Source organism: Labrus bergylta, chromosome 8 (genome assembly GCF_963930695.1).
Source record: "Labrus bergylta chromosome 8, fLabBer1.1, whole genome shotgun sequence".
NCBI classification, from domain to species: domain Eukaryota; kingdom Metazoa; phylum Chordata; class Actinopteri; order Labriformes; family Labridae; genus Labrus; species Labrus bergylta.
Window position 1 is genome coordinate 14,477,618 of NC_089202.1, and position 23,398 is coordinate 14,501,015.

General features: G+C 40.8%; 3 protein-coding genes across 7 annotated transcripts; 2 read left to right on the forward strand and 1 right to left on the reverse strand.

The window, feature by feature from the left end:
• The first annotated feature begins 137 nt into the window (after window positions 1–137).
• On the forward strand, window positions 138–11,010 carry pex5 (peroxisomal biogenesis factor 5). 3 transcript variants are annotated; one of them, XM_065957920.1, is made up of 17 exons: window positions 138–381; window positions 2,179–2,335; window positions 2,474–2,512; window positions 2,667–2,784; window positions 2,903–3,049; window positions 3,322–3,406; window positions 4,028–4,118; window positions 4,418–4,540; window positions 5,650–5,763; window positions 6,134–6,217; window positions 6,453–6,572; window positions 6,846–6,989; window positions 7,096–7,166; window positions 8,172–8,393; window positions 8,517–8,682; window positions 8,773–8,930; window positions 9,777–11,010. In XM_065957920.1, exons 2-17 carry the CDS (start codon window positions 2,222–2,224, stop codon window positions 10,021–10,023), a joined length of 2,043 nt encoding a protein of 680 aa, XP_065813992.1. In that variant the 5' UTR covers window positions 138–381; window positions 2,179–2,221; the 3' UTR covers window positions 10,024–11,010. The 3 variants fall into 3 exon arrangements, with proteins under 3 accessions (XP_065813992.1, XP_065813993.1, XP_065813994.1); XM_065957921.1 differs by lacking the exon at window positions 5,650–5,763 and having other exon boundaries at window positions 139–381; XM_065957922.1 differs by lacking the exons at window positions 4,418–4,540; window positions 5,650–5,763 and having other exon boundaries at window positions 140–381.
• Window positions 11,011–11,616: 606 nt separating this feature from the next.
• cdca3 (cell division cycle associated 3) lies at window positions 11,617–14,408 on the forward strand. The gene is made up of 6 exons (XM_020649128.3): window positions 11,617–11,754; window positions 12,446–12,590; window positions 12,694–12,814; window positions 12,901–13,827; window positions 13,901–13,968; window positions 14,146–14,408. Exons 2-6 carry the CDS (start codon window positions 12,465–12,467, stop codon window positions 14,236–14,238), a joined length of 1,335 nt encoding a protein of 444 aa, XP_020504784.2. The 5' UTR covers window positions 11,617–11,754; window positions 12,446–12,464; the 3' UTR covers window positions 14,239–14,408.
• A 358-nt stretch (window positions 14,409–14,766) lies between these two features.
• On the reverse strand, window positions 14,767–21,449 carry gnb3a (guanine nucleotide binding protein (G protein), beta polypeptide 3a). 3 transcript variants are annotated; one of them, XM_020649069.2, is made up of 10 exons: window positions 21,238–21,449; window positions 19,321–19,421; window positions 18,430–18,550; window positions 18,109–18,254; window positions 17,802–17,865; window positions 16,948–17,110; window positions 16,756–16,822; window positions 16,456–16,657; window positions 16,150–16,366; window positions 14,767–15,982 (listed from the first exon to the last, which is right to left on the reverse strand). In XM_020649069.2, the coding sequence occupies exons 3-10, from the start codon at window positions 18,484–18,486 to the stop codon at window positions 15,876–15,878; spliced, it is 1,023 nt and encodes a 340-aa protein (XP_020504725.1). In that variant the 5' UTR covers window positions 18,487–18,550; window positions 19,321–19,421; window positions 21,238–21,449; the 3' UTR covers window positions 14,767–15,875. The 3 variants fall into 3 exon arrangements, with proteins under 3 accessions (XP_020504725.1, XP_020504724.1, XP_065814170.1); XM_020649068.2 differs by lacking the exon at window positions 19,321–19,421; XM_065958098.1 differs by lacking the exons at window positions 19,321–19,421; window positions 21,238–21,449 and adding an exon at window positions 18,685–19,243.
• Between the last annotated feature and the right edge of the window lie 1,949 nt (window positions 21,450–23,398).

Consider the following 23,398-nt stretch of genomic DNA (forward strand, 5'->3'; position numbering starts at 1 on the left):
CTACCACACCACTTATCTTCTGGACTTTGGCCTCCTGCTATTTTTTTTTTATTAACGTAAAATCTTTTGGCAAAATAAGTAAGTAAGCCCTGCCATCTTCTTACGTAACTCCGTTGGGGAATACGAAACCAGCGTGACGTTACGAGACACTCCAAGCGATCTCTGCGCTTCAGCGTTTTGTGGGTCATGGAGGAGGAAGGTAAATAAAAGGCAGGCGCTGAAAACACACACACAGCGGCTTGTTTCGGACGATTGCCAGGGGTAGGTTTGATGCCGAGGCTGATTTTCTTCTAATACGGTTGTGAAATCAGTGGAAGCACCGGAGTGGAGTGGACCGACTCTCGTTTGGGCTACCAGCAGCAGCAGCAGCAGCTGTCGGCGGTAAGATGAACATCATGTCTATCCGTGTCTCGCTTCATACTACAGGAATGATCTCTGCACTGGCCTTACTGTAGCTAGTGCGCTAGCACCGTGGGCTAAGGGGAGCTACACCCGCTATTGTTAGAAGCCAAAAGGCGTCGTTCACGCTTTGTGTCTTTCTGCGTTTACATTTAGGCATGTCTGCTGTATTAGAGAAAAAAAAAACGTGATGAGAAACATTTACCGAGCCTATGCAGCAGTTTGTGACTGAAGCCACACTTAGCTTTGTGCAAAACAGTGCTATCAGTGACTGAGTTGACAACCATAGACTGAACCTTGTTGACACATGACAGGAGTTAAAAACCTGCCGGGTTGCATGCAAAAACATGAACTGGATTTCATTCAGGTGTAATAGTTGCATTTTACTTAATTACAATGTATATTATTTTCACATGTTTGACAGTAAACGCGTTGTATATGTGCATGTGCAGTGGGGGAAATAAAAAAGCCTCTCACAGGTAGAGTTTCTTGTTTGGATTATGATATGTAAAATGATGATACAGACAGTAACCTACCTGGGATAGCTTTGTGTTAATGTCTTTATGCAATCCTCTTACATTAAGCCCCATCATCATCCAGAAGCTGCTTGAATAAGTATGAAATCTACAGCCTAGGTATGGCCATAAGAGTAGTGGAGAAGTCCACCTGTAGCATTTACACTTTATTAGGTAATATTTTGTGATGTATTTTAAGGTGAAAACAGCTTGAGCAGAGTGGATAAATCAAGGAACTCAATTTTCTATTCTTGACAGTTCATAACAGGGATTTTAATGGTGCGTATCCCTGCAGGGGGTTTAGTGGAGTTGAGAAGGCCAGCATGTACAGCAGTTTGTCATCTGTTCATCCCTGAGCAGGGATGTAGGTCAGTCAGTGAGCCGAGCAGCAGGGTTTCATCGCTGCTCAATTATTTTCAGTATTTATATCTGGGCACTAAATCTGCAACAAAGGTTTTTTTTTTTGTTATATTTTGTGAGAATCAGTTGAGTGATCATCAGATGAGTGAGGATCAAATAGGACGTCATGCAAAATGTAATATTAAGTCTTCTTTCTTTCTCTTTTACACAAGCCCTGATACAGTACCCAGATTGTTTTGCACTGATACCATTATTATTTGCTTTTAATTTACCAAAAATAAACAAAGTAAAATTAAAATACACAAACACAATACTTTCAGTATGAGGTTTGTGCTATTTGTTACGAGCCCGATGTTTTTGAGGCTTGCTCTACATTAACATTACGGCTCCATAATGTTCTCCAGAATGCTTACTATAGTCTGTGATTTTAGTAATGAGTTATGGCAATGCAGCTTTAAATGCCGTGCATTCATAAGCTGAAGTCCTCTGACGTCAAGAGACTAACTGAGTGAAATGTTTGCAGCGTTTGTCTTTGCCCATCGGTCCATCACATCCACATTATTAACAGTTCACTCTAAGCCAGGAAATGACACGGAAAACAGCAGATGGAGCTTGATGTGGGTTACGTGACATGAGACTTTCTGTGTAGTAGTTTTTGGACACCCTGAAGATGTCGCCTTATTTGGCATGTCGGCTCTTAAATAGGCCAAAGGCATTAAAAGATGATCAAGAGGTGTTGAAATACTTCCCACTGGATGATCTGCACAAAGACATTTTCATAGAATTATTTTTTGCTTTCTCAGAATGCAAATTTTTGCTTTTCTTGGTTGGGCTCAGGATAGTTAATTATATCTTTCAGAAGGGAAGAAATAGATTAATGCGTGTCTTTTAATTTGCTCCTCAGTTCTCAGGTGTTCTGATTGGGTTTCCCTCATCCTTGAGTTGCCATGGCGATGCGGGAGTTGGTGGAGGCAGAATGTGGTGGATCCAATCCCCTCATGAAGCTGACCGGTCACATGACCAAGGAAGGGGGGGCATGGCGGCACCGTGCAACACCTACAGTGAGCATTTTGTAGATTTCCACTAATGTATCAAATATCAGAATTTACCAGCTGACTCCTTTCCGACAAAGTGCAAACAGTATTTCAGTCTTTCTAGTGAAACTGAATTTACCTCATTTTATCCTACTTTTTCCTCAGATTCCACCCGCTGCTATAGAAATTGCAACTGAAGAAGAGGTTAGTGCTTATGTTGAGCAAATCGTGTTGACTGATTCACTGCAAAATGTATAACAAAGGTTTCCCACTCTGTTTAATACCTCATTTGAAAAGTGTCTTATCAGTCAAATACTCTTTGATAGCTCTAGTATGATTTTTTTAATTGTTGCCCCAGCTCGTAAATGAGTTCCTTCAGGCCCCCCCTCGACCTCCACACACCTTTGACATGGGTCAGCTGTTGGAGGAAATGCAGCAGATCGACCAGCAGAACTACAGACAAGCTCCACAGAGGGGTACTTTAATATTGTTTTTTTTTCTTCTCATGGATGTTGTTCAGCAGTACTAGGAATCATCTGCCGTGTTTTGTGAATATTTGCTGCACTTTAAGCCCCACATTTTTCCATGTCACAGCTCCAGATGTGGCAGCGTTGGCCCTCTCTGGTGACTGGACGGCTGAGTTCCTCTCAGGTCCTGATGCTGCCTCCGCGCCGGGCCTCAATGCTCTTGGCGATGCAGCAGATGCTGATTGGACAAGAGAATTTATCGCTGAGGCTGCAGGTAGCTTAATTTTTTATTTTATTTTATTTTATTTTATTTAATTATTATTATTATTATTATTATTATTATTATTATTATTATATTAAAATAATTTCTCTATCTGATATTCACTTCATGACTCTGAAATCATCGACAGTCCATCATGTGTCATCAGTTTTTCTTACATCAGGCCGAACTTGCCTTTGAAGAAACCTTTTTTTTTTTTGTCTTGTATGTCATTTTGCAATAAGCCCACCAGCTGTGTTTTTTTTTTCTTTTTTCCTTTGCTCAAGATCCTGGACGCTGGGCAGAGGAATATTTGGAGCAGTCAGAGGAGAAGTTGTGGCTGGGAGATCTGGGAGACAAGGACAATGAATGGTTAGAACATACTAGGATGGGGGATGTGTGTGGTCTTCTTTAATGTGTTTGAACTTATTCCAGAATCCATATTGTGTTTTTCTCAATACTTTCTTTTAGCTTTTTAACTTTGCATTTCCAGCTCACGTGGTGTCATGTCTTGCCTTGCTATGAGCTGCTGAACTTACAAGATAACTCCAAACTTTTAAGAATAAGATTTACTTTATTGATCTCTGCAAGGTGAAATTTCTGTTTTTACACTCTGTAAGTCATGCAACACACATGCTGAAATATACACACACATGCACAAACAGGATCCTATGGACATAGACTAATGGAGAGATGCCAGAGTGAGGGAGCTGCCCACAGCAGGCGCTCCTGATCTGGCACCTCTCCAGCTACCAGACCAACTTCCAGATTTGGTCCGCACCGGGACCTGAACCGGCGGTTCCCAGCCCAAATGCCTACACACTGAGCTACTGCCGTCTCAATGGCAATGGGGCGGCAATTTTAATGTAGATGTGACGCAAAGCCTTCAGTCTGAATGGATTAGTTTCCGCATACACATTTAAAATAAGACAGAATGGGTTTTTAAAATTCTTAAAATATGATATTAATAGTTTTTGGTTGTCGATCCAACAGGACAAAGGAGTATCAACCAGGAGAAGAACTGAGGCAGACAGCCAATGAGCTTGTCTCAAAGGTTGATGATCCAAAGTTACAAAACACAGAGGTGAGCAACATCTTAATGTTTACCTGACAACAACTGTAACCATGTTTAATTTCCTTCTACATATCTCTCACCATATCTTTCTTCTTCTGTTTTTCTTTTAACACTTTTGTAAAGTAGTTTTTTTGAAGAACAGTTCATTGGTAATGTTTTTATTGGTTGTAAAGGTTAATCTTTGAGTCTAAAGAAAGATGCTGACTAAGAAAGAAACTTGCTGTGTGTTGTTAAAAACTTGACCTGCTAGTTCTGATAATGGTACATGCTTTTATGCTGTTCCTTTTTTTTTTTTCGTTTTGATGTAGTTCCTTCGATTCATTAGGCAGATTGGAGAGGGAAGTGTGACAGTGGAGAGCAGAACAGACAAACAGCTCACAGATAAAGCTCAGGCCCAGGAGGCTCAGAACTGGGCCTCCAACCTCAACCAGGTACGAGTCTCTGCCCAATGAGGAGGGGGGCACGCTTGACCACAGGATTACTTGGGGAAGCACATTGGTTCACAATGCACAGCAGAGGCTGTGCACAGTGTCTCATCAGCCCAGCATCCAGTGAAGAGTAATATTTTCCAAAAGCAGCCAGTCCATGTAATATGAAGCTCGAGGCAGAGCAGCATTACAGATGGAATTTGTTTGGCAAAGAGAAGATTCTTTTAACTATCTGCCTCTCTTCATTTTAAATGTGTATCGCCAAGCTCTGGTTATTCCCATCTTGTCTTAGTTTTTCAGTGGTTTATGATTTAACTCGGGTTTTAAGTAATTTCTATGACTTCATTTATACGAAACAGAAAAGGGCTGATGCCAGATTTGGGATTTCAACAGCTTTTCCCCCTGAAATCAGTTCTTTGGAGGTCCATTTCCACCAACAGATGAAAAAATGTCAAAAGTAAGATATAACAAAAACTCCATGGATCTTACAGTTATGAGATTAGATGTCCAAATTATTTTTGGTGTTTTCTTTTACTAAAATGTCATTTCCTGTTAAGCACTTTGTACGCTAGTGTCATTAGTCGTCTTTATCCAGATGTGGCGTTAACACACATGGCGGTCTGGAATGTTTTGGTTTTGACCTTTTTAGAGTGCTTTAATTTTCTTTACAAGCTGTAGGAACATGTTTGACCTACTAAAGTAGGTCAAACATGTTCTTGACTATGTAATGACTTTCACCATTCAGCCCTTTTACTTTCATCATGCCTTACTTTTTCATCTTCTTTTTTTGTTTGGTGGAGATGGGCCTCCATGTACTACTGTGAGCGTGTAGCTCTCAGCCCTGTTTGTGATTGACATGTTCACCATGGCTCCATTGTACTTTCTTGCCCTCTAACACTGACATGTATACTTCCCAATCTTTTTAACCTGCCTTCCAACTCTCGGCTTCCCATCCCCTTAAATAACTGCCATTCATCTCCTCCTCCTACTTATAATGACTCTGCCCACCCCTCCAAAAAAAAAAAAAAAAAAAATCCTCTCCACCAACCACTCCCCTCCTCAAAACATTGCCCCATTCCTCATTGCCACCTCCTCCTCGCCTCCTGCCATAGTTCCTGACGGAGACAGGGGGAGGCAGTCTTCCCTTGGAACCCACAGAGAGGGATCCGAAGATTGAGAATGTTAAAGCTAAACAAGCACAGCAGTGGGCCAAGGTCATCAGGCAGGTAGGCCCTCTGTGGTCTCTGCAGCGATAGGTGTTAGAGTTTTAGGCAAAGTATTGCATATTTAAGTTTGCTGAAAGTATTCAAATTTCTCAAATGCATAAGCAAAAGAATACACTCAGCTTTAAGTTATTTTGTTTGTTTAAGTGTTTTTTATCAGATAACATTTTTGAGTTATTTAGGAAGACATGAAGGAAATGAGAGAGGAAATTAGCTTTTCTTCAGTTTTTTTTTCTTTCATCTTTCCCTTCTTTCCACTCACTTTCCTCTATATTTTTCCTTTTTTAACGTCACCAACCTCAGCTTTAACAACATTTTTTAAAATATCTAATGCATGTTGACTCAAGTGAACCGCTGTCATTGCTTTATTCAGGTGTCTGAAGATTCGGCAGAAGCCTGGGTAGATGAGTTTGCCACAGCAGGACCGGATTTCCAAGAAGCTAAAGCTGCAGTGGAGGTGAGGGACGAATGAAAGAGACAAAGCTCAAGCACTAGATATTAGCTTTGAGAAGTGTTATTGCAGAGGTTAGTTGCTTTGAAAACAAACCACCATCTCTGTCTTCAGACATCAAACATCATGAACACGCTCTCATCTGTCCATTATGAGGTCAAATACATTAACAACAAAAGAAAGACTGATGTATGATTCAAGGTGACAGAGGGATAATGATTTTTATCTGTCATTTTGTCAGAGTGATGTGGATTTCTGGGAGAAGCTGCAGCAGGAGTGGGAGGAAATGGCAAAGAGGGATGCAGAGAGCCACCCCTGGCTGTCTGACTTCGATCAGCTACTCAGCACTTCTTATGACAAGGTAGCTGTCTTCCTGCTCAGCAACGGCAACTGCTGAGAAATCGTTTATCTTCACATGTTTGAGGATATCAGCACTCTTTTCTTTTTCTATTTTCTTCTGACCAACTTTTTATTTATTTTGACAGCCTTTATAGGTGTATATCATCCAATAAATTCATTTGGTAGTAATTCATTTAAAAAAGCGGATGTGGAAAAGCACTCTTTTCCACATACAACTCAAATGCTATATTATTAATAAGGCTTTTGCCTTTTTGTTTTCATTGTGTTTGTTCAGGGTTATCAGTTTGAAGAGGAAAACCCTTACCTATCTCACCCAGACCCTCTCTCTGAGGGAGTGAAGAGGATGGAGGCAGGGGACATCCCTGGCGCTGTACGCTTTTTTGAAAGTGCGGTACAGAGAGAACCAGAAAACCAGCTGGTGAGACGCTTTCCTTTTTCTTTTTTCAAATTTACCAAAATGTATTTCCACAGAAGGATATTAATGAAGCAGTGATGTTTGTATTTTTCTTGTCATTGAATTGCAGGCTTGGCAGTATCTGGGAACATGTCAGGCAGAGAATGAGCAAGAATTTGCTGCCATCAGCGCCCTCCGTAGGTGAGAGATCAGAGTTGCAAAATGCTAATATTACAAAAGAACAAACTCATAACAATTGCAAATCAAAACATTGAAGAAGTGAATGAATGAAAGACTTTATTTTGAACCAAAAATTTAAATAAAATAATAAAAGAAGTTACCGTGTCTGAAAAGGAGTAGGTAAAAGTCAAACCTATACATCCCTACCCCTTTCTCGCTTTTCTTCTATTAGTTTATAAAAATTAAAATGTGAGAATTTGTTTGAATAATTTATAAAGTCAGCTGTTTTCCTGGTTTACACTGTTTGAACACTATAATGTAATAATTATCTTTATACTTCTGTAGATACAAATGATCTTGATTCACTTATTTGTAGCACAACAACAAGCTTAATGGCTTTAGGGGATTCTTCGGTCTCTTTAGATCAGTGGTCCTCAATTGGTCTATCCTCAGGACCAGCCACTAACTCCTTCACTAGAAATCATGACCAACATTTCTGACACTTCTCAACCTATCAGATTTATTTAATGAAACGTATTGCAGTTTGGACCTCAGGCGGTACAAAACATCTGACAGAACAAAGAGACTAAACAAAATAAACGTTAAAGCGCCTCAGACTTTTTAACAGAATGTTTTTTTTCAAGGCACACATTCGAGACCAACTGGAAATTGCTTCACGACCCACTTTTGGGTTCCGACCAACCAGTTGAGAACCATTGCTTTCGACTAAACATTCATGACAAATTCTAGAAAGTTGCAGAAAAGGCTAAAATGGAAGTCGATTCCATCCTGTAGTTTTATTATAAAGAGTGTTTGTGCATTGGCTCGCTACACATTTGCATTCCTCTTTTGACCAGTTCATTTTAAAATAAAATAACTAAGTGGAATTGAATAATCTGGAACTCTTAATTAAGTTCTCAACAATTTGCGTTCTCAACCAAGAGCATGTTCTTGTGAAATGGAAAGAAAATGTTAAGCCTGCTGATTAATTTTTTCCTCTTCCTGTGCCGGTCTTCTCTCATTTAGATGTATAGAGCTGAAGAATGACAACCTGACAGCTCTGATGGCGTTGGCTGTCAGTTTCACTAATGAATCGCTGCACAGGCAGGCCTGTGAGACTCTCCGGGATTGGCTAAAGCACAACCCAAAATATCGCTCTGTGTGGGAGCAGAATGAGGGCGAACGGCAACAGGATGGCGCCAGAGAAAGGGACAAGGAGAGGGAGAGGTTCGGGTCACTGCTGCCAGAGTGAGTTGAACATACATGTGGGATTCATAAAAAAAAAAGAAGAAAACAAACAGAACCAGTACTGTTTGTGAGATAGTGGGTTTTCTTGTTGTTCTGACTCTTGTGTTTCTTTTCTCTCTGCAGATCATTGTTTACTGATGTCCAGTCCCTGTTCCTGCATGCAGCCAACTCAGACCCGGCCCAGGTGGACCCTCAGCTGCAGTGTGGTCTGGGAGTTCTCTTCAACCTCAGTGGGGAGTACGACAAGGCGGTGGACTGTTTCAGCGCTGCTCTCTCTGTCACACCACAGGTAAGAATCCAGAGCTCAGATCCAGCAGTCTGTCTTCACACCGCATGCTCTGTTTCTGAGTCCTCCTCCTTTCTCTTTTGTCTCCATCAGGACTACCTGCTATGGAATAAGTTGGGTGCCACGCTCGCTAATGGCAGCCGCTCAGAGGAGGCAGTTGCCGCCTACAGGAGAGCGCTGGAACTGCAGCCTGGGTTCGTTCGTAGCCGATACAACTTGGGAATCAGTTGTGTGAACCTAGGAGCACACAGGTACGAGACTTGATGGTGAAATGTTCAAAACAAGGGCAATGTTCTTAGTAGCAGTTACCACTCAACCAAAACGGCTAACTGGCTGCTTACTAATCATGAATGATCCCATGAATGATTACTACCCCTTTCAAACCTTCACAAAATTATTGAATCAATGTATAACACCCTTCTTCTAAAGGAAAGGTGTGAAAACACATTTGTCTAATATATATATATATATATATATTTAAAAAAAACAATGTGGTCTAGCTAACCCACTCTACCTTTAACAATGATACGTCTTTATATAAATAGTTGGGAAAAACAGTGCATCATATGCTGTTTATCCATCATGTTTGTCATGTGTTTGTTTTTTAATTAAAAACCAGGAAACTTAATTTATTTTGTTCTGATACTTAAGAGTCGATGTGTGTGCTCTTTATGTCCTGATATCAGAATGTAACTAATCTGGTGCAATGCAGTTGCTTTAATTTCCACTAGATGGCGATTGCTGTTTTGTAACACTAAGATGCCAGTTTTTTTTTGTACCATTGCTTGAGACAATGCCCTTAAAAAAAAAATCTGTATTTTGAAATATTTTACTTCATTCAGCTTAATGAAAATGTAAGAGGCTGGTGTTCTTTGACCTTCTACTATTTTATCAACCCTGATTACGTACCACACGATCTATCTGGAAATTGTTTGATTTTGAGTATTGCATTTGATTCTTACCCCTAGTATTATGTTGTGCTAGCTTCTGGTTTGGTTCAAAGTATTTGTTAAAGCTTTTTAAAATTAATTTGTTTATATTCTAGCTCAAATATCATATTTTTCATTCTTGTCTGGCTATTTCTCCTTTATCTTCAGAGAGGCGGTGGAGCACTTCCTCGAGGCTCTGTCTCTTCAGCGTCAGGCATCCGAGGGCGGAGCAAGAGCTGCGAGGGGACCAGGAGGTGCAGCAGCCACCATGATGTCTGACAACATCTGGTCCACTCTGCGCATGGCTCTCAGCATGATGGGAGAGAGCTCTCTGTATGCTGCTGCTGACCGACGGGACTTGGACACATTGCTCGCTCACTTTTGTCAGAGAGAGGTGGAAGGAGGGACCGAATGAGAACCAGCCAGGGGGGAGCTTATCGAGTGTGAGTGTGTTGCACTGGGAGGAAAATGTTTGGGTGACTGAATTAAGCAGAGGGGAATCAGTTATGCATAGAAATGGAGGAGGAGGAAGACACTGTGAATAATCAACCAACCTTGAGAGGTCATCTTGTGGTTAGTTTCCCTCAAAAGACTTCAAATATTGCAGTATTAGTTTGTACCTGGGAGATGCAGCCAACAGTAATACAGTCATGTTACTGTGTTCTACATGTTTGACCGTCCTCGCCTTTCCTACTACTCTGTTGACCTGGAGAACTGGGTATATTGAAACGTCACTTTGATTTTAAATGTGTTCTCAATGATGGAGAATGATTGATTTAATTATGGTTTCAGTTGAAGTTTATGCTTTATTATGACACTCAATGCCCTCACAACCCGTGCTTAACAGCAGCTTGAACTGTACAGTCACTACAATGGTGTAGACATAAGGTACAATATTACTTTGACGTTGAAGGAGTACTGCTTTGTATCAAAAGTGCCCGTAAGAGAAGGATCAGACCGGTCCACAGAACAAACGCTAATCATCTTGGCTTCAGTGGCTTTTGTTTTCTTTTTTTTATAATCTTTATTTAATTTTATAGTGATCATATATCAGCCAAGATAATGAACTGACAACCAGCGGGACTGTTTCTATTAGAATATGTTGTATGTGTACAGTCTGTGTGTGTGAATGTGTGCTTTTGGTTTGGATGGATGATCATAATTGGATGACTAGTTCGTATAAATGTAATCATCATTGAGAATGGTTTCTCTGGGCTCCTCCCTCTCCTGCTCTTTTTCATATCAACCTTGTAAAACAATTTGCTTCATTGTAAAATAATGCTATATGCCATATTGTGTATTGTAACATAATTGTTGCACTATAATTGTGTTCAGGCTAGTTAAATCCTGACTGCAATGTTTAATATAATATTCAGCAATAAAGCTTTAATTCCAAAAAATCTGTTTTGTGTTTTCCTGAATGAATAAATGAACAAAATGGTTTTGCTTGAGCGACTTAAATAAGGAAAGCAGAGATGTTTAATAAATAATTAACAGATGGAAGTATGAAAGTTGAAACGCTTGCATTAGTCATTTAAACCAATATTTCTGTCTAATCTGAATAAAGGCAGTGATGTAGAAAACTGACTTGAATTACAGCTGCAAAGTCTTCACTAATAATGAAAACAATAGACATGTTTAAAATGATCAGCTTAGCGAGCCTGTTTACTCATAATTTGATAAATAATTAAAATAAATCCATTCCACGCTTTTCCTCAAATAAATATAGAAACAATGTTATTTTCCCGATGGTCCTAAAAATATGTTTATAGCATCTGTCTTGGTTTGCCTGTGGTTTGCCTGTGGTTTGCCTGGGGAGGAGGCGTGTTTCAGGATGACTAACGTAACATTTCATTTTCCTCCAAACGTGACAAACAAAACGTGCATTCATTTCAACTTTCAAATGTGTTATCAGCAGAAAGACACTCCCCGTTCCAGAACGCCGAGCTCTAAGCCAATCGGCGCCGAGGAAACAGGGAGGACGCTACAGCTGATTGGTTCATTCAAAAATAACACACGCGCAACCCCGCCATTTAAATCTTTTAAAAAGTCGTGGGGTTTCCTGTATTTATCTGAAGTCTCTCTGTGGAATAAGTGAAAAGAGTTTTAGCAGCACGCCTGAACGAGTGTCTTCGTCTTCTGTAAGGTAAGCCAGAGAATACATTTAAAACTGTGAACTTTAGTCGTCAAGTGCAGTAGTTTGTGCGCTTTTAAACACATTGCGGTCAAATGTTACTATCACAACCCTCTAACTTTACATTAATTTAAGAGTAATAAATAAATATCATGCGAAGAGACTTTGGCTTAACTACTCACTACTTTCAGCAACATTTTAAGAACAATATTTTACGACATTTAATGGTACGTTTACACATGATTAAAACATTTAAATGTACACTTGCTTGTTATTTAAAAAAAAAAAGTTTGAAACCATGTTATTTATAAATGTTATACGCAGTTAAAATTAATTATAGTAAATAGAATACATAAGCAATCGTTTAACGAGGTGAAGTAAGTAATGAGTCAAATCGTGCAACAGTGTTTCTATGATTTAATTTTTAATGGAAAGTTGTGCAAAGGGTCATTGTAGTGATATAATAACGCTGCCTAGCAACAGACTAGAGTTACAAGGGGAACATATAATTGTCAGGAAATTGGTTGTCTGGCACAATAAAATCACGATAGAGGCCTCTAATGTCTGTCTTGTGACTTGTCTGTAATGAGCATCATGTGATCCGGGTTTAATACAGATCCTGTTTATGTCTTCTCTGTTGCTTTTATATTGCTATTGTCTGCTGAAATGTATTAAAATGTGCAATTCTATTCTTATGAGGCAGTTAATCTTTGATAAGCATCATGGGATCCAGTGAGAGCAAGCCAGCTGTGTCTGCACCAGTAAAACCAGAACCAGCTGTTAAAAACAGAGTCTTACAACTGGATCCTCGTTCCCCTTCAACAGGAATTGATCGTACACCCATTCAGGTAGGTGATTTGTGGCGGGAGTTACTGGTTTTTTTTGTTTTGTTTTGTTTTCTAGGAGGAAAACATTTAAAAAGATACTGACCATAGCAACTATTTTTCCTAGGTTTGTGGGCCTGTGTCCAAAGCTGTTGCTGAGGTTAAAAGTGAGTGTCCACTGGCGTTCACCGATCCCCGCTCACCTTCTGTTGGAGTTTCCCGCACCCCTGTCAGAGAAGTCATGCGAGGTAACTAGTTGAAAAAGGATCATTTTTACCCTGGCTTTTCTCAACTGCGAAGTCCTAACATGATTTCCTTCCATGTGCCCATACAGTGACAGTTGGGTCCTTTGCTCGCCGCCTGGGCATTTTTTTACATAATGAGACTGAAGGTACCGTCCCTCAGAAGTGCTTCAGTGAGTCTGTGGAGGAGGAGGAGGAGGTGGAGAGTGAAGAGCTGGTTTCAACTGATCCCCTTTTGTCCCCTAAACCCTCCCTTGTCTTCAGCTATCTGGCTGAACATGCTAACCTTCTGGCCACTCCTCAAATGTCTGTTCCCCAAAGTGCCGATGAGTCCACTCCCTTTGTGCATCTACATGAGCCCCAGGACGAGGTGGAGGTAGAAACTGAGGCAGACTTTAGCCTGGAGGAGGCTGAAGAAGCAAAAGAGTCTCCTCTTCACAAGAGACTGAGCATGAGCCTGATAACTTGCCACGAGGGAGCAACTTCATCCCAGGTCTTTGCTGAGGTGCATCGTGATGGTGCTTCACCTCCAGCTCAGATTGAGAAGGTGGAGCCACTTGGGGATGGTGTGGATCATTCATATGTTCTTCGTTCAGTCACTGTTGAACCAGAGTCTCTAGTTGAGTCTTCCCTACCCACTTGTTCCCAAGAGTGCCCAGCTGAAGTCTCCTCTGAGAAGTCAGAAAAGCAAGCAGAGCAATTGCCAGCTTCTGAGGAAACAAAGGAAATTGTTGAATCTTCTTTGCCTTCTGCGTCCGCCCCACCAGAGCCACCAACTGCTACCCACCCAGAGCAGCCACAGCTCTCTACCGGCATCCGCTGCCCCACCTTTGACTCAAAAAGCCCAAGTCAGGCTGTGTTCAAGCCGCAGTGGTTAGGAAAAGGTTTTGGAGCCACTGGGCTAAGAGCTAGAGGACCACAGGGTGGAAAAAGTGGCTCTTCTCCTCTTGCTGTCCGTGTGGCCGTGAAAAATATAACCAACGAAAACAAGCGACAGTCTGGAAAACTGAAGAAGAACGGTGTGTAGAAAGTTTGTGGCTTCTCATTATTTGTTAGAAGATGTTGTCGCTTGACCTTTCTTTTCTTTTCAAGGTACTGAAGGCCGTTCCCCGCTGCAGATCCTGAAGACGACCAACTCGCCCAGGGATCAACAGCCTCAGGTACTGCATATAATCATTCACACCCTGATACTGATACATTGCCTTCATTTACTTCATTCTAACTTGTTTTGACCTTTTTTTTGTAGTTGCTGTTGATTGATTCAGTTGTCCAAAAAGTGAATTGCAACATGGAATGACAATGAACTGTTGAGGTAATTTGTTCTCCCCTCTTTGCAGATGAAGCTGAAGGTGTCCACCCCAGATAAGCAGAGGCTTGGACAGGTGGACCGCAGAGTGTTGGCAGCGTGTTTGAATAAGGAGAATCGATGATTCACTGTAACACTGTGTACAAGATTCCAGCCACTTTCTGCTTTTCTATTTCTTTACTCAGGCTTTTATGTGTACAGCTCTCTTAAATAGTTTGTTCTGTATATATAACTTCCAGTTTTCTATCCTGTTTTATCTCCTTGTAAATACAAATAAAAATTATTTGCATTAAATGTTCAGCTTCAATTCTTCTTATACAAGTTCTAGATTAGTTTTCCACTTTCTATTGTTCTGTTTTTTGAGGTACCCATTTTTTAAACTTTTTTTCGACACGTAAACTGTCCGTATTAGAATCAAAATTTGTACAGGTTAAAAAATATTTTCATGTTGAAGCTTCAGTATTAAAACACAAGAGGGAGCCTGTAAATAAGCCATGTGAATCCATGAAAAGACAACCTACATTTGTATGCTTTGATTAAACCTTAAATTACTGAATATATTTTTTCTAAACATTTGCACTGACAATGTTGACATTAAATCTTGATGTCATAAACTCAATTTAAAGTGAAATCAGCACGCCAGAAATGAGGCTTGTTCTGCAGAATCGTATGTTTATTAGACAGTCTTTAAGAAAGGTAGTATTGTCTTACTATAGACAGAGTGTATCCAGTGTTGGAAAAGAGGCAGTCCAAGTCCCAGTCAGATCTTAGAAAGGATTTGCGTGAGTGTGTATGTACATAAACTGTCCTTCAAGAGTAACTTGTACCGTGCCACCAGAGGAAAAGTTAAGCGATCCTATCCAGATTCAGATGTATTTCTCATATGCACACAATAGATTGTATGATCCGCACAACACTCAAACAACAAAAGCTCCTCCTGTTCTGAGACAAATGGGTCATCATTTTATGTAAGTGCTCGGTGAACCATGAAAACTATTTTATTATCCCATCTGTCAGTTCAACAGTTTACCCGAAGCACTTTTCAGGTCTAGCTACTGGCTGATGGGGGCAAATAAGGACACCTCAAATCCTGTTAAATATTGTCCATCAATCACATACAAAACAACTCAAACACTATTTTATAGTGTTTGAGTTGCAAACTATAACTATAACTATAACTCCTTTTTAATTAAGATTAGAAAAAACAAAGTAAATGTAAGCGTCTAGGGAATCTACCAAAACTACCAACAAACAACAGTCTGAATCAGAAAATGCTCATATTGTATCATATAACTTAACTTATGCTTTGATATAAAACGTAGCATGTTAGCATAGCTAATGTGAACCTACACAGGCTGTAACTTGACACATATTCAACTTTATCCCATCCAGTGTGCTACCATTTCCATTTGGCAACTGTTCTCATTGGGTTATCTCTGAATTGCTGCAATAAATGTGCATAATGTCGATTTAAACCGCAATATAATAATCTATTAAGAGGAATGATCGTTTCCAAGACCCCCACCCCCAAATTCCCCTATAATGTGAGAGTGTGATGTGACAGAGAGAGGAGAAAATCTTCACATTACAACCTCTCTCCAACATTAGAATGGACTTGGCACAATTAAAACACCCTCCTCTCACCCTGTGTGGCTCCTCATCCCTCACTCAAACTCCAATTGCTTTTAAAACAAATCTTCTACACTTTTCTCCCAGGCGGATGTTTACTGCTCTCTTTCTGCTCACTGGTGGGGAACAGCCTCAGTTCCATATCTTGAGGAAGCTGTCCCAGGATCCTGTGCAACACGCCATGCCGTCGGAGGACACACCGATACAGCTCACTCTGTTGTCATGACCAGCAAGTACTCCTGAGCCAAGAGAGAAATGGAAAGAACATGTGAGAGCAGAGCAAGGTGCCACTGAAATGAAACCTTGTGCAAGACAATCCAACAACTTCCAGCTATCTTTCAAAATACAGGTTTTAGATGGTTTGGATTCAATGCTGTATGCATTTTTCTTATCTTTGACTTCTCACCAACTCTCTCAGCTTTAAGTGCATCCCAGATGTTGACGTTGAAGTCGTCGTAGCCGGCCAGAAGCAGGCGTCCAGACAGGGACGGGGCCAGAGAGGTCACCCCGCACATGATGCCGGAGTCCTGGTAGGTGATGAGCTCCTGGTCTGCTCTCAGGTCGTACAGCTTGCAGGTGGCATCGTCTGACCCTGTGATCACTGCGTTACCATTGGGGAAGAACTAAAAGAAGAATAAGGGATTACAAACAAAGATTAATTAAAGTCAAATCCCTGGTAGGGCAGTGAGGTAGAAATCTTCCTGATCCTTACCCCAATTGCATTGATGTCGCTCTCGTGGCCTCCAAAGGTCTGTCTGCATGTGCCCTCCCTGATGTCCCACAGCTTGGCTGTGAAGTCGCACGCTCCTGAGATGAAAAACTTGAAGTCTGGGGACACAGCCAGAGACATGCAGTCTCCCTGGTGTCCTGCGAAGACGGTCTTTTGGGTCCCTGTCTCAATGTCCCATAGTACGCTAAAAGGAGATTTAAAAAAAACAAAACAATTATTAACATTTTGACTATAGAAAGGAAGGGTGACACACAGTTTAGTCCCAAGTGCAATCAGTTTTACCAAGTGCAGTCTCCAGAGCTGGTAATAATCTCACTGTCGCTGATGAAACGACAGCAGGACAGGTAACCTGGGCAACCAAAAGAAAAATAACAAATGAGAAACCTGGAGCCACGGTGTAACTTAGGAGGATTCATTTACGTATTGCATCAGCAGCGTTAAGAGATTTTCATATCCATGCTGCGTTGTCCATACCTGTGTGTGCTGCCAGCTCACGCATGACCTTTACGTTCCCATCCTTGCCCTTGAGGTTATAGATGGAGCACATGTTATCTAGACCGCCACAAGCCACCATGTTCCCTGAAGGTGCATAGGCGCAAGTCATCACCCACGAGGACTTGAGAGGGATAGCATTCACCTGGAGACACACAGAAAACCGAGCAGAGTTGAATCACTGAATCTGAATGTAAGCCACTAACACTTTAAGGGTGTGTGAGGGAACTCTTTAAATCGGCTACTAAAGGAGACCAATAGGGTCTTCTGTAAACAACTCATTTTCTGCAAGAAATATTTTGATAGTATAACATCTGATTGTTTTTTCCCCCTCAGTGCTGGCAATGATTCTATTGATGGGTTGTTTGCACGGCCTGCTCCGACCTCCACCTCAGCTGCAAGGAAGTTGGACAACAGGAACGAGAGGAGTACAAAGGAGAAATCCTTCCTGCTTATTATCCCACATGCTCTTTCGTAAAGCGTCTCCAGATAACACTTGTTATGAAGTGGCGCTATACAATGATAATGATAATGATTGATTGATTGTTCAGTCAAATCTTAACACACACTGTCCAAAAAAAGTAGCCTACATTAAAGATGTTTGCAAGTTTAATGTGTACATTTACTAAATTATACATAAAGATGCCTTCTAAAACTTTAATGGTGGTTTCTTCAGTAAACTTTATATTCTTTATTCTTAGGTATTCAGGTGTTTTTTTTTTTATGTACATGAAGCTTTTGGCCTCAGTTATCATTGTTATTGCGTCATGGTTTACATTTTCCTCTCATCTATCATTCTGTATTCATGTTCCACCTCCTCTTTGCTTTTTTCCTACCTTGTTGGTTGTAATGCTGTCCCACACTATGAGTTTTCCATCTTGTGAGGCACTGACACACAGCCTGGCAGTGAAACAAAGAGGGGAAAAAAAGAGATATGAAAACAAAAAAAACATCTGAAACAAGCCATGTGTCCATTAATCCAGCAATCCCTGACAAATTCAATACAACAACCAGAATTCTAGCTCCCTCTCTTGCATTTTTTGGCTCCTCTTACTCTTAATTTGATCAGATTTTGTCTGGCTGTGAAATAGAAAATAGCAGATGTTCCATCAATTTGTGAACAATAATATTTTGTGTATTTACGTGGAGTCAGTGCCCCAGTGCATGGCGTAGATCTTGGCAAGGTGACCCCTTAGTGTTTTCCTGGTCTTCATCTGGACTCGGCCCACCACGGTGATCCCGGCCGCTGCTTCTTGAAAAGTTGTGTCCTGCACCGCCTTTCGGGCCGCCTGCAGAGCAAACACACACAACAGTTTAGTCAGATTACTGCTGGTGTTGATTTAAGATGTGGTTATGAATCATAGATGCAGATATTTGAGGAGGGTAAAAAAACAGCCACATAATGATGTCAATGATAAATACTGTTGACAGCCAAACAGTTTTCTTAGTTAATTGCCTACTCACAGTGATCTGGTCTTTCAGACTGTCTGCCTCCTTTCGCAATTGCTCCATTTCACCCATGGCGATTGTTGTTAGGCACTGTCACCAGTGGAGACAGGTAGAGATGGAAGGGAAGATGATAAACCTGAAATTAAGAAGAAAAATAAGAAAAGATTAGGACCAAAAAAAAAAACAGTATTTAGTAAATAAGATAAAGCATGTGATCCGAGTGTCTTTTTCCGTAAAATCATTACATGCTGTAATTGTACCTGGACCTACCTGAGCACTTTTTAACCCTCCCTAGCTCCAGTCTCCAAGTGAGTGCTATTTTGCAAGTCAAACTGGCCCTCGTCTACTTTGCAAACTTTCATAAACAGGCAGGAGCAAACACAGAAACCCACAGAACACACCTATACATGCATCCACATATGCGTGCACACACACACACAAACACACACGGACTGTATGAATATTCAAGCAAGGTATTAACAGTGAAAGTATTTGCTCTTCAGATGATGTGACACTTGTTCAGCACACATATCCTCACCCTGAATGTACACACAAACCAGTATGTCCTGTAATAATGTCATCAGTGTGTATCTCGCTTCAAATTCACAACAGTGACAGACTGTTTTGTGCCATTTGACACCCCGGCGAGCTCTCACCTAATGTTGATGGCTATTGAATTTGGTAATGTGGTGATTAAATGGGCAATGTTTAGCAGCAGAAGCAATCACCTAATGGACAAACTCATACATGTGTGACAAATGGAATCAAGGCAGAGTCATGAACACAAAAGCAGAGACTAACTTTAGAGCAAAGCAGCAAAACAGAACACCCTCATTTTCACTCTCCACACTAACAGATATTGATTTTTATGAGCCTGTTTTCATGGTGCTATTTCCTTTATCTTACCTTATAAATGTGTAGAAGGGAATACCTGCGTTGATCTTATCGTATATGTCCCGGCAGCAATCTCTCCTTCGCTCTCTGATTCACTATTTGAATGTGCGTCCCTGTCAAAACACATGACCAGGTAGATTTGCCTCTAATTTGTTTTTAGTGAGAAGGAGAGGAAGGGAGTGAAGGATGCAGTGACTCTTTTGAAAAGAAAGAGATTTGCTTGCTTTTGATAGAGATGTTTGTCACTTTTGCCATTATTCCTTTATAAAGTGTTTGAATGAAGTGAAAGTGCTGATTTATGGTCTACACTGTAGCTCAATGCTCCAAACACACAAGCAGCTACAGTAAGGGTGACCTGCCTTAAACAGCTGATGGCTACATTGCCCCTGATGTTGGTGACAGGGGATTTTAGGCATTTGTTCCAGATGGAAAACTGCTTTGATAATGAGTGTTGTAATGAATGCTTTAGTCATGCTATTACCCTTTTGCCATTCTGTCCCTGTGACCCTGCCATTGTTCCATGTGATTAAATGACTGCTGGAGGTTTGCTGGATGGCAAAATGCATTAACACAGCCGAATAGAGAAGAGGGACGGGAGGAAGGGAGGGAGGGAAGGGGGAGGGAGGATGGAGGGTAAGAGGCGAGGCAGGAGAGTGAGTTTTAAATCCTACTGGCTGAGATTTTAAGGGAAGCCTTTTGAATCAAATCTGCTCTCATCCGATTACTGACTGCTCTTTGCATCTGGATAAGAGATGGAGAAAAGGGGAGGGGATGGGACGGGAAGGGGGGAGGGAGGGAGGGAGGGAGGGTGGGGGTTGTGGTGCAGGTAGTGGGATGAGACTGAGGGAGGGGGCAGATGGAGGAGGTGCAACACGGGAGAGTTGTGAGAATGGGAGCCTGTGAAAGATGGAGGCTTTTGTTAGTGGGACTCGGCCTGTGAACTTGAGTTTAAGCTGTGACTGTGGTCTTCTGCAGTTTGCATCTTTATCTGAGCTGAACGTAACAAAATATAACTTTTATTTTTTGAATAAAATGACTTCAGAATATATGAGTTCAACCATTTGTTTTGTAGCTCCTTAGAAGTCCTGTGTGGAAGGTGCACCAAGCTACCATGCTGTGTGCCAAAGATAAAATGATGATAAACCTTGAAAAGTGATACATTTGTGTAAATTATTACGCGTTGATTATTCTGCACAGACAAACTTTTGATATCTCTGGTGTTGTTGTAAATGTTTTAAATGAAACAAATATAAAGATTGATTTGTGGAAACAATGAATTGTTCTTTCATGTACTTAACTCCCTGCATGGGTCCAAAAACGATCATTCTGGTCTAGTTTGTTGATCCAAAATCAAGAGTTTCCTGAAACCCTACTGTAATAGAATAATTACATTCAAAGCTTAAACTAACAAATCTTTCTTTACTTTCGCAAGATAAGGCCGAATGTTTTACATAAACAGGTTATGTCTGACAGTATTCAGTATCAGACAACAAAAGGAATCATTTTGTCAGATTATCAATCCACATGACAAAACCAGCAGTGTAGGCGGATCCCGTGTAAATCCCTCTGTCCTGTGTGCCATGAACATGAGAAAATGTAAGTCGCTAAATGTTTGTCAATTTAGGTTTAAATGGCATCTCCACGTTTTGTATTCTAACATGTTTTCATCTACATGAGCCACTTAAAATCACAAGTAGATAATATTTAAGCAGGCATGGTTTAAATGGTATTTTTAATTCAATAAAGATTTTGTTTGCTTAAAAAAAGTTTTGAAAGCTGATAAATGTGTTTTTAGCCTTGAACCCAAGTTGTATCAAACAAACATGACGGATGGACGCCACCTTGATCTGTCATCTGAGCACCATGTCTCAACTTCACAGCTTCCTTAAACAAAAAATGCAAACAGCAATAACACAACCATCCACTCACCAATAAGGAGTCTCTCTTCTCGAGGTGTTTTGTAGATATTGAGTCAGTGTTCCTCCGGCGCTCTCTCTCTGGTTGTTATCATAAGTTCAGCCTGCCTTTTCACTACACTTTCTCCCGCTCATTCACTTTTGGTATCACACACAGTGTGCTATTCCTCCGTCACTCACTCTCTCCACTGCTCCTATGAGGAACAGATGAGGATTGGAGGGATGAAGGGAGATCAGTGATGAAGGGATAAACCCTGGGATGGACAGAGAGAAAGAGGGCTGGGGGGAAGGGGGGTGGGGGTGGATGTGGAGAAGTGGTGTGCAGTGGGGGTAAAAGAGACAAAATAGGGAGAGAAGACCGTGGGGGGAACCAAACAAGGTGCAGAGCGTGGCTGCGGGGTCACAAGACATGAGCCGGGGTGAATCTGAATCAAAAACTAAGAGATGGAAATCATGGAGGGGAGGGGAAAGAAGATAAATACAGGAGCTGGGAACATGGCTTTTTATGGTGCTGAGGTGGTCTTAAAAAGATCTGGGACTGGCAGGAGGGTTTGTGTTTTGTAAACTCGAGGTGAAGCTAATATTAGAAGCTTTATGGGCAGAGATCAGACAGGGTACTGAAGTGATATTGAGAATAACTGCAGGATCCAGGAGAGAGGTGTCTCTGGTTCAGCACTTACTACACAAACACTACCACCACGTATGGTTGCATACTTACAGTGTTTTACAACTAGAAACAAAAGGTTCATTCTTTTATTTTTTGCCCTCGCCCCTCCCAGTGCACACCTTACTCTTGTTGTGTATTATCTAACAACGTACATCACCTGTATTCGTTATGAAACAGCACAGCGCCCGTTATTGTCAAGATAACATTTCCAGGCCAAAGGATGGTTATCTGAGTACTAGCTGCCTTTCATGGGATAACAGCTGTGATGGCAAAGCAAGCATTACCTAAAATGCTCACAATGTTTTTTTGATAATAGACAAATCCTCCTTAATGTTAGGTACAATTTTAGCCCTATATAATGCCCATAGTGAGCAGTGCATGTGGCTGTGGTAGATTAAACATGGTGTAACAAGTTATCAATATGTTGACAATGTTAGTATTGCTCCTCTAGGGGTAAATAAAATAAATACAGTTTGCAAAATAGGAGTCATATAAATATAATTAAAACACACAGTATGTTATTTTGCTGATATCGGTAGTTCTTTGTTATGCTGGACTTAATTCTTTGCTTTTTAAAGGGGACATTTGTGATCAGGAGAAGCCAAGGAGAAAAAATGTAAATGAGACATGACAGGGCCTTAATGTTCAACAGCACCTGGGATGCTGCTGTAGCTGATTGTGACCTTTGACCTCCCAGTGTAAAATGGGAAAAGAATAGTACTGTTCATTTGTCAACCTTTAACAACCAAGATTTGGACTTTTTAAAGGGATCAATGCTGAGTGTTTAGATGCTCTTTTGTACCCTGGTTTTCAAGCCTCTTCCTGGCGTGGCTCTTATTCAGAACAAGATCTTTAAATGGAACCTGAGAAATCTGGTTATTAACATTTGTGTTTATACATGATCATAACAGAAACCAGCGTTTAATTTAAACTAACCAATCTATGCACACTGCTGAATGTAAGCACTGTAAAAAACTCATGTAAATTATCCCATCTGTTGCATAATTACATTTTCTATTATCATGTTTATTTCAGCATTTCTGCACTACGCAACACTGCACTATGTCTTATTTCCTTTTGTTCATATTAGTCTTTGCTTATTTTGTGTTTATGGTTGTATTTAATGTTATACATTTGAACATAGAGAGCATAGATCACTGAAGTCAAAGTCCTCGTGTGTGTAAGCATACCTGGCCATTAAAGCTGATTCTGATTCAGAACAGCCGTCTGCAGGTTTGTCTTACTTAACTTTTCAGCCACTTTGTTCAGAACAATGATTGATAAGACACTGATATAAGGCGTCTCTCTAAGAGGTCTTAGAGGTCTCCAGGTATCACGGCATCTCAAAACCAGGATAAGGCCTTTTTTAGAATTTCTGCAACCACTGATACAATGTTTACATGCACACCACATAACCAGGACATTAAAGCACACGATAACACAGTCTTTGTGATTCATACAATATGGATAAAAACACACTAAGGTTTCTGTTGTGTGTGTGTGTGTT